The 16,103-nt window shown below is 33.9% G+C and overlaps 1 protein-coding gene and 1 non-coding gene across 2 annotated transcripts; one reads left to right on the forward strand and one right to left on the reverse strand.

Annotated features, from left to right (window-relative positions):
• Positions 1–4,325: 4,325 nt before the first annotated feature.
• Positions 4,326–5,189, forward strand: LOC113866843 (uncharacterized protein At4g26485-like). The gene is made up of 3 exons (XM_027501642.1): positions 4,326–4,467; positions 4,640–4,838; positions 4,991–5,189. Exons 1-3 carry the CDS (start codon positions 4,326–4,328, stop codon positions 5,187–5,189), a joined length of 540 nt encoding a protein of 179 aa, XP_027357443.1.
• A 7,882-nt stretch (positions 5,190–13,071) lies between these two features.
• LOC113868221 lies at positions 13,072–13,178 on the reverse strand. The gene has a single exon (XR_003505247.1). It is a non-coding gene; the product is annotated as a small nucleolar RNA R71 (small nucleolar RNA).
• Between the last annotated feature and the right edge of the window lie 2,925 nt (positions 13,179–16,103).

The following is a 16,103-nucleotide window of genomic DNA, read 5'->3' on the forward strand; positions in this document are numbered from 1 at the left end:
TACAGGCTGACAAATGGACTGAAGCGGATTGAAAATTTTGGAGCCTTGAGATTGAAGTCTAGAAATTTTGTTTTTCTGTAGTTTGTGGTTCTTTGAGTTCAAAATAGTTGTAATATTTACAAAGAGTCCTTGACAAATACATTAGCTTGGTACAGTGTTTTGAATATTATGTTATATTCTTTGATATTACGAAAGATTACAAACAAATGCAACCAAAATTTGGATGCCAAACAGGTAGAGGAAGACATGCATTCTTTTTTCTTTCTTTTTCTAAATCAAAGACATATTTATTAACAAGCAATTCTGTTTGAATCAAATTATACAAACTAAAGAAAGGTCTATATTCCTAACAACAAATTATTGATCCATATTATGGAAAATGGGAAACTAAAAAAGGCATATAGTGTAAAAAGAGTGATGGATGGATGCATGCATATCAGAGGCAGAGCATGTTCAGCGATTGGGTCTAGGAAAAACTCTTCTAGCAGTAATATAGAAGCAAAAAATGTCCCTCACAACACGGCGAAACGTCCACATAGTAATGGAATCGCCTTCAAGCAAGCCATGTTCTTCACGGAAAGTGTTCCATCCTCGATTAAGCACATAGTAATTTTGTGTCGTCCATTTCTTCAACATCATGTAGTACTCGTGTCCACCTACGTCGTACACCGTCACTGGAAACGCGTTTTTAAAATCACTGTCGTCGTCACCTTCTTTCAAGAACTCTGTCACCATTTCTTCAAACTCCGGCTCGCGAAATATGAGGTTCCACGCATCGTCGTTTCCTCCCAGTCGCTTCTCAAACGGCTTGCTCAACTTGCCGTCTTTCACAATGCCTCTCACACACAGAGTTAGTTGCAATAAACGCTCCTCGTAAATCCTTGCAGCTTCTCTGTCTTGTTCACTTAATACGATTTCTTTATTTTTGTCTTTGTTCTTCTTTCCCTTCTTTTTTCTGGAACGCGAGCTCTCTGCCATTTCTTTTTGTTCGAACTTCTACGTACTCATGCATGCAGCTCAAAGAAACGCAAATCTTGGTTCTTTAATCTTTGGTAAGTACGTGTTGTTGTTGGAGCAATGTAATGTGAGTGAAGCTCTTTGCAAATTATTGCAGATAAGGCCAAAATGCCAAAATTTATGTACGCAGTGTACCGCAACCCTCACGTTGTTCAAAAATATCTTAGACCTAAGAATCTCAAAAATTGAAATTAAAATTAAAATAATTTTATGATTGTAATAAATTTTAATTCTATGTAAATATTTATACACTTTCAACATCAATTTAGACAACTAAAAAATGGTTTATAACACTAATATTTTAAGAAAAATAAGTATAAAATCACCATCATAAAATAATTTTTGTATGTAACAGTAAAATATGTTTTAATATATTAATTTTAGAATTTTGTTATTGATTGTAAATATTTTAATATTATTTATAATTATACTGTTATAATATTGAATACATATTTATACTATAATATATACATGCTATTAAAATAGTATCATAATACATAAATAACCAACGTTATCTATGTTATAAAATAAATATTGTATCATAGAAAATAAATTATTTATGCAAAAAAAAAATATATTAATTGAATAATACATGCATGCACACACACTTATATAATTCTGGCTGATTCGTGTTTTATTGTTTATTGTGTTTAGGGATCCAATAGAATTGAAATTATATTTCTATACTTAAGAAAAACAAAAAGAAGTACAATGGGAAGGAAGTGCCGTCCAGAAGATGGAAAGCCTAAAACACTAGTTGTTATAATGGTCATCTTTCTGAAGGTCCCGAATATCTTCCAAATAATTTAAGAGTAATGGAATGGAATAAAAAATCCTACATTTAGAAAATCTTGAATGGTGTAGGAATTTATATACAATTCACAATTCGGTTGGGTTACTAAGTAATCTTACAATCTTGAATGCTGTAGGATGCTCCAATCTTAGGAGTTTTCTACCAATCATGTTGACCTCACTTGAATCACTCTATCTTTCATTATGTGCTAATCTTGAGAGTTTTCCAGAAGTGTTAGGAAAGATGGAAAATATGACAGAATTGGACGTTCGTTTTGATTCTTAATCGGAACATTGTCATGATGCCATAACTGTGTGAGATTTCAATTACAAGAATGAAAGGGTGGGTGCTGCTTAAATTGGATGAGGAAGAACAAATAATTAAAGAGTTCTTCCAAATTGCGAAGTGTTCATCTCGAAAGTTTCAAACTAACTTTTGAGAATTTGAACTAGTAAATGAGAAGATGCGAAGTAAAATCATCTTCCTTATCAACATTATGAAAAGAAAAATTATCTTCACTTCAAATGTATGCTACAACAAAAAGTAAGCCAATTTGGTCATATTGCAAAATTTTGAAGAACAAAAAAATAGTCTCATAATGAGGCTTAAGTAGTTTATTACTAAGAGGAAGAGAAATAATTATTTATAGTAACCTATTTTGCCACCAACTATAATAATTAAAGTTGGTTAATTGATAGTATAATGCGCCTATCATATGACCCATAATAAAGAATTGTTCAAAATATTGGATTGGGTCACCATTTCAAAAGTATTAATTAGCAATAGATGGTGTATAATTGTGAAAAGGAAAGGGCTATGTTGGAATTGAAAGTGCTTATGTATTAAAAAAAATTACTAATGTGCTTTATATACTTAATATTAATTAAAATTGTTGAGTGTTTACTAGTTACTTAAAAAAGACTACAAAATCTTGTTTGAAGAGTGTTTGAGAAATATAAATTTTTTTAAAGTTATAATGATACTTTGTCTAAACAAAGAGTTTTCATATAGTTGAGGTATGTTTGAGTTGTTTTGCTCAGAAAATATAGGAAAAAAGTCCAATACTTCTTTAAAAGTTATGGCTCTTATATAGTTTAAATATATGTTTAGACTAAAAATTGGTATGACAAGATCACGAAGTTCTTCTAATTTTTTGATAAGATTTTGTGAGGTAAGGGAAGGATGGGCAAAGAACTTGACTTTTCGATAGGTTTTTGAATAAGTTATAAAGAAAAGAATGGGCAAAGAACTTGACTTTTAGTAAAAAGAAATTGACATTTCAAGAGAATTTGATAGGTTTTATGACGAAGGATTGATAAAATAAAAGGCAAGAAGTGCCAAATTTGGTTGAAAGAAAATATTTTGACATGCTTTGTAAAATTAGTCAAAAGTTTGTTAAAAGTTACTTTGTAGTTGAAATGTTTCAAGTACAAAAGTATCTAAATTCAAATAACAAAGGCGTATTAGAAGTTGGAGATGTGGCAAAGATCGTAAATAACATGAAGGAGCAGTTATAAAGACATACTTTAAGCTGTTGTATTTTAGATTAACATGTTTTAAGTAGTTAATTTAGATTGTATCTATAAATAGTTTTTTCATATTTATTTAATGTTACGACTTTTATATAAACACTAGCATATAAAAATCTTTCTATCAGCCAAAGTTTTCACTGGTTAGGATCAACAATTCTTTAGGTTGACCATTTTTTAAGTTGTATGTTTACATTTTGCAAACTTAATTTCAATTCAGTTGTTCATTTTATTTTCTTATTATTTAATTTTAAGATTCTTTTACAATCTTTCTTCTATTAAAAAATTCATCATAAACGTGATAAAGATATAAGTGGATAGAATATAATTTATCAAGTAATTAAATAATAATAACAATAATTTTATTGACATTAAATATACGATTGAGAATAAGTAGTTAATAATAATAAAATTTTAAAAAAATAAATATTTATTATATTTTTATAACTTCAATATAATAACTATATATTTTTTTTTATAAAAAATTTTTATTTATAAATGTCTAAACTTTAACAAAATCCTGTTATCATAAAAATCTTAAGAAATGAAGATAAAAGTTTAAATGGTAATACAGATTTTTAATTTTTATCCATCATGAATAAGTTGATTATACATGTTGAGTTTAGAAGTAATAATCATTGACAACCATGACTATTCTTATAACAGAGTCGCCCCATGTTATTTTTTATTAATGCTATTAAATGTTACCAAGCATGACATGCAGGACAAATCACTAATCATGGACTTCCCTAGAAGATGAACTGAAAAGCTTCTCAATTTTCAAACAAACACCGTGCTATATTATGTTCAATAATAGGGCATACATTAAAAGTTCGTAATTGAAAAATGTGTGGATAATATTAATTGATTCACTTTCTCAAAAACTGGGAATTTCTTCAGATACCATCATGTGCTTATATATCCATTCTCCCCATTGCTTGTCTGTTCACATTTTAGTCCATTTGAGCTTTCACTTAGAGCATCTAATGGAAGAGAAAAGAATAACTCATTACCTTAGCTCTCATAAGATTCTTCTAGTGGGAGAGGGAGATTTCTCTTTTTCACTCTGTTTGTCTAAGGCATTTGGCACAGCTGGGAACATGATTGCTACTTCTCTGGATTCTAGAGGTATGTTTTGAACTAATAATAAAATTGACACATTATACACATCATGCTTTCAACTTTGTTATTTGGAAGAACAATTAAAATCACTTAATCATTTTTAACAGTGATAGTAGATTTGGCTAACTTCATCTATTTTTTTTGTTTCAATGTTTGCTGAATGTGTCAAATTTTAAAGTGTCTTTAGCGATTAAATATGCAATGGCATTACGTAACTTGACTGAACTTGAGGCTCTTGGGTGCACCATTGTGCACGAAGTTGATGTCCATACAATGACCCAACACCCACTTCTCGAAAACCAAGCTTTCGATCGAGTAATTTTTAATTTCCCCCATGCTGGCTTCATTGGTCGTGAAAGTGATGATTACCAGATTAAGTAAGTTATGCAAAAAATGTGTACGTAACTCTATTGAATGCTTTAACTTCCATTCATATATTTTTCACATATATGAATATTAAGACACTTGTCACAAATACAAGTTAAGAAATTAAAAATGATCGATATTAATTAGTTCAAATTAAACGCAGGCTTCACCAGGAATTAGTGAGTGGATTTCTGAGCAATGCTAAGTATATGCTTGCTTCGTGTGGAGAAGTTCATATTACCCACAAGACATCGCATCCTTTCAGTAAATGGAACATCAAGGAGTTGGCAAACGATGAGAATCTAGAGTTAGTTGGAGAAGTTGTGTTTTCTCGACATCATTACCCAGGTTACAATAACTAGAGAGGAGATGGGCTTCAATGCGACCGAAGCTTCCCAATTGGACGGTGCAGCACTTTCAAGTTCGTTAAGTTCGTAGATTATCTGAGTACCCTTTTTCTGAAAAACTTTGATAACCATGCTATTGACGTTTAAATAATCGTATTGAGTATTAGAATCATGACTTCTTGGTATCATTTCGCAAAATGAAAATTTGCAACAATATTGATGTTTGATTATAATATTTGGGAGTGTTTACACATTTTTATTATAGTTTTAAAAAAATTCAAAGACCGAACCGTGCATGGTTTTATTTAACCGAAGATATATAGTTAATTTAGACATGCTTTGGCAACAGAGTCGAAAATGTAACATGTGACCTTTCGTTGTTAAATGAAAAAATTAATTTTAATCAACCAAAGTTTCTTTTTAATTTCTCAAACGTTTATTTTTATTTGAAAATCAAGGATAAAGAATATTCAATAAATGTTTGCACAGCGTAATATTGGTAGAAAAAAAAAAAAACACCTTTCTCTTATTATGCAGATTTAAAGCCAGGTATTTATAAGAAGAAAGTGTAAATACTTATTGATGACAACGCATGTTTATAACTCAAATTTCGGTGATTTGCTAAAATCTTTTAATGTAGGAAGAGCAGAACAAAAATAGTGGGCCGTTTAATATTATATATTACAGAAGTATTAAAGATTTATATATACCTGTTAATAAAATGGACATAACTTGAGTTATAAATATCCGTTTGAGATGAAATTAGTGGCTAAATTTCAAGTATTAAAAGGGATACAACTTTCATGAAGACATAAACTCCTAATTCAGTCCATACAAGTCCCAAAATTTAGTGAACAGTGACCTATGAATTTGGATTCTTAGATTTTTAGCTCAACCACTTCTAATCCTCTATTTCAAGCATGATTCTAGTATCTTAGGTGTAAAACCACAACAATAAAAGCAAGATAACACCCTTCCTATTCCTATTCAAGTTCATCCAAGTAAGAAGAGAATTAAATAAGAACAATTTTAAAAAATAAAATCATACAAGTGTAGAGGAGGATGAGGGTAACAAATTTACCTCTTGAAACTTCCCAAGAAAATCAAAGTTTGGCCCTCAAAATCAAGTTTGAAAGTGAGAGTATTTGAGAGAAAAATAGAGGAATGAACATACGAGAAGCTTGCTGGAGAAGAAGATTATTTTTCATGCATCTTCTCTCTCTTAATCACTTTTAAAAGTCAAAATTTAAATACTTTATTATTTTTTTTTTTGCTAAGATGCCCACAAAATAGGTCATTTTGAGTTTTTTCTAAAAATTCTAAAAAATCACAAATTATCTAATGAATATAAAACTCTAAAGTCACTTTAACTAATTCCTAATAATTTATTTATTTTTTTAAATTTTGACAAAGATTTTGTTAAAATTCAACAGATCATGAGTACTTAGAATTAGGCTGTTACATAAACACTTTTTAAAAAATATTTATAATTGTATAAATTATAATTTAAAAATCATCAACTATATGAATCAACTAGCATGGAAGCATGAGGTAATTATTTTAACTTAATTTATAATATTCAATATTTAGTATAATTACATTCACTTTCTAAACAGTTGATCTGTAATAATATACATCAAACTTCATATATTGAATAACTGCATTTTTTTTTTTGTGTGGCTAAAAAAGAGAACACATATATGAAGCTTCATCCAAATCTTGGAAAGTTGGGAAGTCTTGTGTAATGCCCTGAATTTTGATAATATTAATTATTGTTATGGATGTGTATATATATATATGTGTGCATGACTAGATTGTGCTGAAAATAGGCTAAGTGCCTAGATGCAGGGCGTTCTCGCTGTAGCGAGAGGACCCTGAGAGGAAAAGGGGGAACTGTCGCCTTCTCGCTGTAACGACAGATGTCTCGCTGTGGCGAGAGAGCGACAGAGGGGAGTGCATTTCTGGGTACAATCTCGCTATACCGAGAGGGTCTCGCTGTAGCGAGATTCTGCAGAAACTAGGATGCAGTTTCGTCTGTGATTTTCACAGTGGCGACAGAGGGCATCGTTGTAGCGAGAGTTGTCGCTATAACGAGAGTGTCACGAACAGGAGAGTTTTAAAAGGGTGTTTAGGGATTTGAGATTCATTTCTCAAATCCCCTCCCAAATCTTTTCGATCCTCTCGACCCAAAGTCTTATTCTACCGATTAATTGCCTCCAAAGCCGTTTGGGAGCTTGATTGAAGGTTGAATCTGTGTGGGGAATGCTTGGAGGTGAGTTTTAATGGTTAGGGTTATGCTCTCATCCCTTTTTCTCTGCTTCTGGGTTCCCTTAGATTCTCATAGAGTCTTCCATGTGTTTTTGGCCAAAAACCGTCTAGGGAGTACTTTCGAGGTTAAATCTGAGTGCGAGTCTTCAATCTAAGGTAAGGGGAGACTCTATCCTATCTCAAATATATGTGATTTGCTGTTTATCTATGGAATATAGTGATATGGCTAAGTAATAGGGTAGAAAATTGCTGTGAAATATGATGTGGGTCATGTGTCGTGATATGTGAACATTATGTATGAGTGTGGATGGGAGAAATGGTGTTTTCTCAAAATTAATGAATGTGAACTATATGCTAAGTGTTGCGTGATAGAATGAGGGCTTGTATGTCGAACATTGTGAATGGGGCACTTATCCCGTATATATATATATATATATATATATATATATATATATATATATATATATATATATATTGAATGAATGTTGTTAAAAATGTGGGCCCGAGAGCCGTGTAATATGAATGAACAATTGTAGGCTATGTGCCGTGTACTGTAAAATGAATGTGGGCCTAATGCCTTATATTATGAATAAAATGTGGGCTGTGTGCCGTGTGAAGCATGAATATTGCATGTGTGACTGAGGCGTATTAGCGCCGTTGTAATGAGCTGTGAATGGTTCAGCGATACACTTGGGATGTGGAAGATAAGGACGGTAGAAATACCTTGGAGAAGAGGGAGTGGTGGTGACACCGACTGTGGAACAGGTGCACCACGGGCCACACACTTTCTTCCTGACTATCTGACCACTATCTTTGTTGAGCGACCCGTGACTGCCCACGTGATATCTATGAGGCGGGGGTAACCGATGACCATTCATGGTGTAAATCTGTGATCACAGTGCCACAGTGAGTGTGGCTGACGTGCGTATGTACGAGTTTGTGAATTATACTTATGGATGTGAAATGCTACCGATGCCATGAGTGCATCGGTGTTAAATTGACATAAGTTGTGTGATGATGTTGCCTGTGATTGTATTTGTTTAATATACTGGAAATGTGCTGAAGGTGAGACTCTACGTTGACTGTGTGTTTTGGGTAGTATAAAGTACTCACCCTTACATTCATTTCTTAGGTAATCAAAACGATCAGCACCAGACTCAGTGAAGGGGGTGGATGGAATTGCTATAGGACTTAGGATATTATTTTGAAAACTGTTGTATTTGAATAAGTCTTGTAACAACTGTTTCATGTAATTTGTAACCCCTTTTCTGTATTTAAAATGTTTGATGAAACTTAGATTGAAAATGAAAATTTTATTATTTCAAAAATTTGTGAAATTCCTTATTTATTAAGATTAAATTTAAGGCATTACATCTTAAACGCCATAAGTTTCAGTTTTTGTTTGACTTTGGGGATCCAACGTACATTCCATCCTCGAATTCACACTTTCATTGACGATGAGTTTTTCAGAGGGAATGAAAACAAACATTCTTCTTTATGAAACAATTGGGAAGAAGGAAATTAAGTTAACAAGTGACAGACAAGGAATTTCAATAATACAACGTAAACCGGATCAAACGAAGATACTTTTGATTCTAGAAGATGTTGACAAACAGGAACAATCACAAGCAATTGCTAGGATGCCACAAATTTTGAAAGAACATACAAAGAGAATGAGATGAGTGAGGAAGATGCGTTACTTACTTGGAATGTTATTAAATCAATCAAACTTGATCCAAATGTCTTGAATTAGGTACTAACTTCTGTTTTGGGCGTTCCATTGGCTTTAGAAGTAATAGGTTCCAACTTGTATGGAAAAAGCATAGAAGCATGGGAATCTGCTATAAATCAATATGAAAGAATTCCTAACAATAAAATCCAAGAGTACTTAAAATAAGCTTTGATGCCTTGGAGGAAGAAGAAAAGAGTTTTTTTTTTTTCTTGACATTGCTTGTTGCTTCAAAGGATATCACTTGGCAGAAGTGGAAGAGATACTTCATAGGTCATCATGGTAACAACATGAAACATCATATTCAAGTTTTTGGTTGACAAATCTCTTATGAAAATTGATGAAGGTATCGATTCTGATGAGGCGACACTACATGACTTGATAAAGGAGATGGGTAAATTGTTCGAAAAGAATCACCCAAAGAGCCTAAAAAAACGTAGTAGATTATAGTTCCATGAAGATATAGTTCAAGTTTTAGAGTAAGATAAGGTACCTAAGATTAACATACATATTTTGGTTTTTCAACTTGAACCCTAATTTATTTCTCAACTTAAGCCATCCAATCATGAAAGCTTACTCCTCGATTTATTGGTCTGTACCAAATTTGAAAAAGACTTGGCCTAGTTACTTACCAAATAGCTTTACCACCTTTTCTTTCAAGACTTCACAATGTTTTTCATATATCACAACTTAGAAAGTACATTCATGATCCTTTACACTTCATTGAACATGATACAATACAATTGAATGAGAACCTTACTTATGAATTACCACCTATGAGATTGTTAGATAGGAAAGTTAACAAGCTGAGAGGAAAAGAGATACCCTTAGTGAAAGTAAGTTGGAATTCGAATGCGAATGAAGATGTCATGTGGGAACTTAAGAAGACTATGCAAGAAGCATATCCCTAACTGCTTACTTGACTAAGGTAAAATTTTGAGGACGAAATTTCTTTTTAAAAGGGAGAATTGTAACATTCTGATTTTTACTCCCTCCATGTTCATGTGTGTTAATACAATTTTATCTATTTCAAAAGTAATTCAATGTATTTTACAAAATTTCAAGATTTTGGTTAAAGAAGTTTAGAGATAAAAGTATTTATTTTAATTTCATTAAAATAATTTGTCTTTAAACACATGTTTGATTTATGTTTGGAAAGATAGAACTTTTTAATACTTTAAATTATTTAAAAATCCCTTAACTATATGTGATTTGCAAGTGTTAAATGCCCTTAGCAAAGGTGGTATAGTGGTTGAGAGGCTTGTCCCTTGATTTAGTCTTGAAGAGCTCAAGTTCAAGTCTCACAGAAAGGTGACAGCCATGTGTTGAAAGGTTGAAAGGTGGCAACCATGTGTTGAAAGGTAGCAAAACCTTGCATTCGTAATGCCATGTATAATGCTATGTGTGCTCTTGCGTGTGTTGAAGAAGGAAGGAATGGCATGTGTAATGCCAAAGTTCTCTCTCTCACACACACACACACACTTTTTCAATTTCTCTCTTCTTACCTATCACTTACCTTTGTTTTCAATTTGGCCCAAAACTGCCGCTCGTCATCGCCAAAAAGTGAACCCCTTCCCTCTCCACGCATGAAAGAACCAAACTTTTCACTTTCTCTTCTCCAAAACTCCAAACCATAACCTCCATTGCACCATGATAATTTTTCCCATTCTTGCATGTTCAAGAGGTGAGATTATCCTTTTGAACATTGAAATAAGGTTTCCATCTTCTTTCTTAGTGTTTTTACTTATCAAAACAAGGAAATGAGATTTTTGCACCTCCTCTATGGGAAAACTTGGAGCTTTATGCTTTCAGCCACTGTGTGAGTCCATTCTGATAATCTAAACATAATTTTTTTGAGCCTAACATCTAAGTATTTGGATTGTGTAATGAAAAGCTTTCCAACCTAACTTGTTTCAACCAAAACAAACATCAGATCATTGAGTTACAACAAAAATTGTAAAACCCTTCTTCTTTCTGTGTTTTCTATGTTACAACAATAAAGGAGATCAATTTTAATTTTTATGGTCTCTAGAACTTGCATGCAATCATTCCTTTATGATCTTCACTGAATTAGTTTTCAAATGCAAGTGGTTTTGCTCGAAATGGACATTGAATTCATAAGTTATAGTGAAAACGATGAGATCTTTTTCTTGTTCTGCATGTTCTTGTTCTACCAGAAAAAGAAACTATTTTTCCAATCTATGTGGTCTCCAAACTTGATGTGCAAATATCATCATGTATTCCTTACAGAATTATCTTTCTAACGGTATATCATGAGCTTAAATCCAATATCGTTTACCCCCTCAATCGCCTAGAATACGTAAGTACCTTCATTTTTATGTTTTATACAAAAACAACGTAAAAAAAAATTTTTACTCCCTATGTACTGAGCTGTTTCAACCTAAAGCTGATTTTCATAAACTACATAAAAAACTTTTCAACCCATATTTTTATGTTAATTTTAGACTTTGTTTGAATACTTTATGAAATGAATTACAAAAATGATGCAAAACTAAAAAACTTGCGTGAACAGCAGTGTATTTTGATTTTTTTGCACTTTTCTGTGAGTCAAAACTAGATTTTTAAAAGCTGATTTTGATTCTTAGGATCTTAGCTTTCTAACACAATTTGAGGATCGTGATTTGAACTTTGTTTGAATCAGTTACGCTTAATTTTACAAATATTGTGCAAATATAAAGTTTTCTAATTTTCTAAAATAAGTGCATGGCTGTTTCTAAATTTTTTAAAAAATACTAGCTCTTAGGCCTTTGCTCAAAGGATTTTGATAGACTCCTCTCTGAACTAGGAACGCAACGAACTAAGAAATCTCAAATTCCAACATCAGAAAGTCCAGTAAAAAGAACCTACAGACTACCTCACTCACTAAGGTAAGAAGGAGGAGGTATTTCAAGTAAAAAGTAAGAAAGGATGTTGCATGAGAACATGCACTATAAAACAATCATTTTTCCTAGTTGAATGTTGAAAAAATACTTGAAACTAAGAAACCAAAATACTCCATACCAACTTCTTCTAAAGTATTTCCCTTTTTTTGTGGCTATATAAGATCTTCTGCGATCCACAACAGGATTAATTCTTTGGGAAATTTATTGTCTGGCCTTATGCATCTATTGCTAGTTTCTTCTTCATGTCAACTCGCACAAATCTTTACCAAAGCACTCCCTCCAAGATTGTTCAACTCCAATTTATCTAAGTTGGAGCTGCTTGATGTTTGAAGGGCAAGTGTACCTATCGAGAAGAAATAAATAGTTCTAAAATTCCCAAAATATCATCCTACAAGGATTGATTTTCAATTACTAAAAATTTCTTAATTAAATTATTTGAGCCTAAAAGATGTGAAATTAAGTAAGAACTAGAATTTAATTATAAAATTAATTATGAATAAAAACAAATAACACAACATATGTCTTGGTTGAACTTATAGGAGAGAAACTTAGGGTGTATGAATTTTATCATTCAATCATTTGTTATTTTTCCGATTAACTCTAAATTTAATTTCTTTGTGGTTACCAATCATTCATACAAATCTATTAATACCTAATGATCATGCAATGTTAATATTCTTTTCTTTAAATTAATATCCTCAACGGTTATGCAAGACATCAATTTAAGAAAACTCATAACCATGGTTCAGAATTCCATACAGTTTAAGGCATCCCTAATGAAGACCCCAATCTTCATCTGACAAAGTTTCTCCGATTGACGAACACCATCAAATACAATGGAGTCTCCAATGATACTATTTGACTCTGCCTTTTCCCCTTCTCAGTATCTGAAAAGGTGAATGCATGGTTTTTCTCACTCCCAGCTAATTCCATCACAACTTGGGACGATCTCACTCAATAATTCTTGGGAAAGTATTTTCCCCCATCAAGGTCCTCTAAGCTTATGACAGAGATATGTTACTTCCAACAACATGAAGCAGAATCTTTATTTGAGGCATGGGAGCAATTTGGAGAGCTTTTGATGAAATGTTCTCATCATGATTTCTCAACATGGAGATAGGTGCAAAACTTTTACAGTGGCTTATTAATTTTCACCAGGGCTACAATTGATGTCGTAGCAGGAGGGTCCCTCATAAGAAAAGATCCAGATGATGAATACAAGCTAATAGATGAGATGACATCTTCCAACTTTCAATGACATATTGCTGACTCTTACGACATTAAGAAGAAAGAGACCACCCCGTGTAACACCTTAAATTTAATTTCAATTTAATAAGAATTTCACAAATTCAAATAACCAATTTTCAAAAAAATACTTCAAAATAAGGGAATGGTTACAAATTAATATCAAATAACTGCTACAAGACTAGTTTAGTTATAACAAATTTTAAAATAAAAACTAAGTCCTATAGCAGTCCATCCATCCCTTCATTGAGTCCGGTGTTGATCGTCTTGATTACATGAAAAATGAATGTAAGGGTGAGTACTCTACACTACCCAAAACACACAATCAACATAGAGTCTCACCTCCAGAACCTTTCCAATACATTCAACAAACACAATCACACGCAGCAATTCACATCCATAAGTACAAAACACAAATCTATGCATGCGCATACCAGCCACATTCACTATAGTACTGTGATAACAGATTTACACCATGAATGGTCGCTAGTTACACCCGCCTCACAAATACCACTTGGGCAGTCACGGGTCGCTCAGCAAAGATAGTAGTCAGAGGTCTAGACAGGAAGAGAGTGTGTGACCCGTGGTGCACCCGTTCCGCAGTCAGTGTCACCACCACTCCCTCTTCCCCAAGGTATTTCTATTGTCCTCATCTTCCACATCCCCAGTGTATCGCTGAATCATTCACAGCACATTACAACGGCACTAACACGCCCATTCACGCATGCAATGATCATGCTTACACACGGCACATAACCCACATGGCATCAAATACACGGCACTAGGCCCACATTCATTTCACATTACACGGCACATAGCCCACATTTATTCACAATATCATTAATTCACCAATCAATGGCATTCCATCACACATAATCACCCTCACGGGGTCCAATTATTCTACCACACATCACATTGCATATCAATTTTTATCAAACACACAATTTCTATCTTCTATCTCAACCACATTGCATTAATCATCAAAACACACAAGAATTTCAATACATTGAGATAAGGTAAAGTCCCCCTTACCTTGGATTGACGTCCCACGCGCTAAATCCACCAACAAGTGCTCCCCCTCACGGATTTCATCCTAAACACATGGAGAAACTCCATGAGAACCCAAAGGAAACACGAAAACAGAGGAAGGGGATGAAAAACAGAAACCCTAACCATTAAAACTTACCTCCAAGCGTTCCCCACACAGATTCAACCTTCAATCAAGCTCCCGAACGGCTTTAGACATCGGTGGAATAGGGCTTTGGGAATGAGAGGATCAAAGGAATTTCGAAGGGAGAGAGAGAAATAACTATCCCTGAAACCTAACCCCCCTTTAAATCCTTTTCTAGTCGCGACACTCTTGCTACAGCGAGATATACCTCACTGCAGCGACACACCCTCTCGCTAAAGTGAAAAAAATTAGAGTAAACTACACTCTGGTTTCTGGAGAATCTCTCTACAGAAACACCCTCTCACTACAGCGAAACTGCACCCAGAAATGCATCTCAAACTGTCGTTTTCTCGCTACAGCGATATGTCTCTCGCTACAGCGAGAAGGTGACAGTTTCAGTCCTTTTTCCTAGGGCACTCTCACTACAGCGAGAGTCCTCTTGCTGCAGCAAAAATAGCCCAGTATCACGCCCTGCACTTAGGCACTTAGCCCATTTCAGCCCTATCCAGTCATACATACACATATATACATATGCACATCCCTAACATACATAAATACAATAAATAATATTACCAAAATTTTGGGCGTTACACCCCGGCCTACCAAGCAGAGAGCAGCAGCCCACTAATAAACCAAATTGCAGCCTTTGCAAAGAAACTAGAATCTTTAATGAAGGCTTAAGACCAACCTGTAAGAGCTCTTGCAAGCCTAGAATTTAAGCAAGAGGAGGCAATTTCATGGGCAATCACAATTCGGGGTGGAGGAGTAATCCTCCTAACTCTTGGGGGAATGACTTTGGAAGTCAAAATTCAAGTGTGTATCGCCCTCTCCATATGCAAAATCAAGGAGCAAGACCAGAAGGAAAAGAAGCTCCTAGATCTCAGTCCAACTTTCAAGAACAGATGATGCAATATGTGCATTACTCTGATAAAAGGACGACAAAGCCTGAATCTAAGTTGGACCAACATATTGAGAGAATTAATAAGAAGTTCGCAGAGGTCAAATCTGAAAAACAGGCCAACTCCTCTAAGATGAGTGCACAATTGGAGCAAAATTACGAACCTTCTAAGTCAAAGAGTGATGGGAACACTGCCATCTCAGCCTAAACCTAATCCAAGGGAGCAATGCAATGCCATCACTCTTAGAAGTGGAAAGAAATTGCAAGAATTGCAGAACACGCCTATACTTGCTGAGAAGCACGCCCATGCTGATTCTACAAGCATGCCCCGTGTTTATTGATAAGCACGCCCTTGCTATAATAGAAGCACGACCGTGCTTATACAAGCACGCCTGTGACAATGATCAAAGCACAGCTGTGCATCACCATGAGCAAGGTCATGCTTCAAGCAAAGAGCCTAAAAAAGAAAAGAAGGAAGAGTCTCTTCTTCAACCAAATCTCTATGAGCCTAAGATACCTTTTCCACAGTGGCTGCAAGGTCATCCTCGTTATGATGAAGAGTTTCATAAGTTCTTAGACTTATTGGACAAAGTGCACATCAATATGCCTTTCATTGATGCTATCTCCAAAATGCTGAAATATGCTGAATTTTTAAAGGAGATTTTGACCAATAAGAGAAAGTTGAGAGCACGTGAGATTGTGAAACCCAAGAATG

Source organism: Abrus precatorius, unplaced genomic scaffold, assembly GCF_003935025.1.
Source record: "Abrus precatorius isolate BTA unplaced genomic scaffold, Abrus_2018 Scaffold5, whole genome shotgun sequence".
In the NCBI taxonomy this organism is placed as follows: Eukaryota; Viridiplantae; Streptophyta; class Magnoliopsida; order Fabales; family Fabaceae; genus Abrus; species Abrus precatorius.

Excerpts from the sequence above, each read along its gene's own strand:
- LOC113866843 (XM_027501642.1), top strand. The coding sequence starts at position 4,326 with ATGGAAGAGAAAAGAATAACTCATTACCTTAGCTCTCATAAGATTCTT. Across the intron at positions 4,468-4,639 it reads TACTTCTCTGGATTCTAGAG|TGTCTTTAGCGATTAAATAT; the intron begins GTATGTTTTGAA and ends CAAATTTTAAAG. Across the intron at positions 4,839-4,990 it reads AGTGATGATTACCAGATTAA|GCTTCACCAGGAATTAGTGA; the intron begins GTAAGTTATGCA and ends AATTAAACGCAG.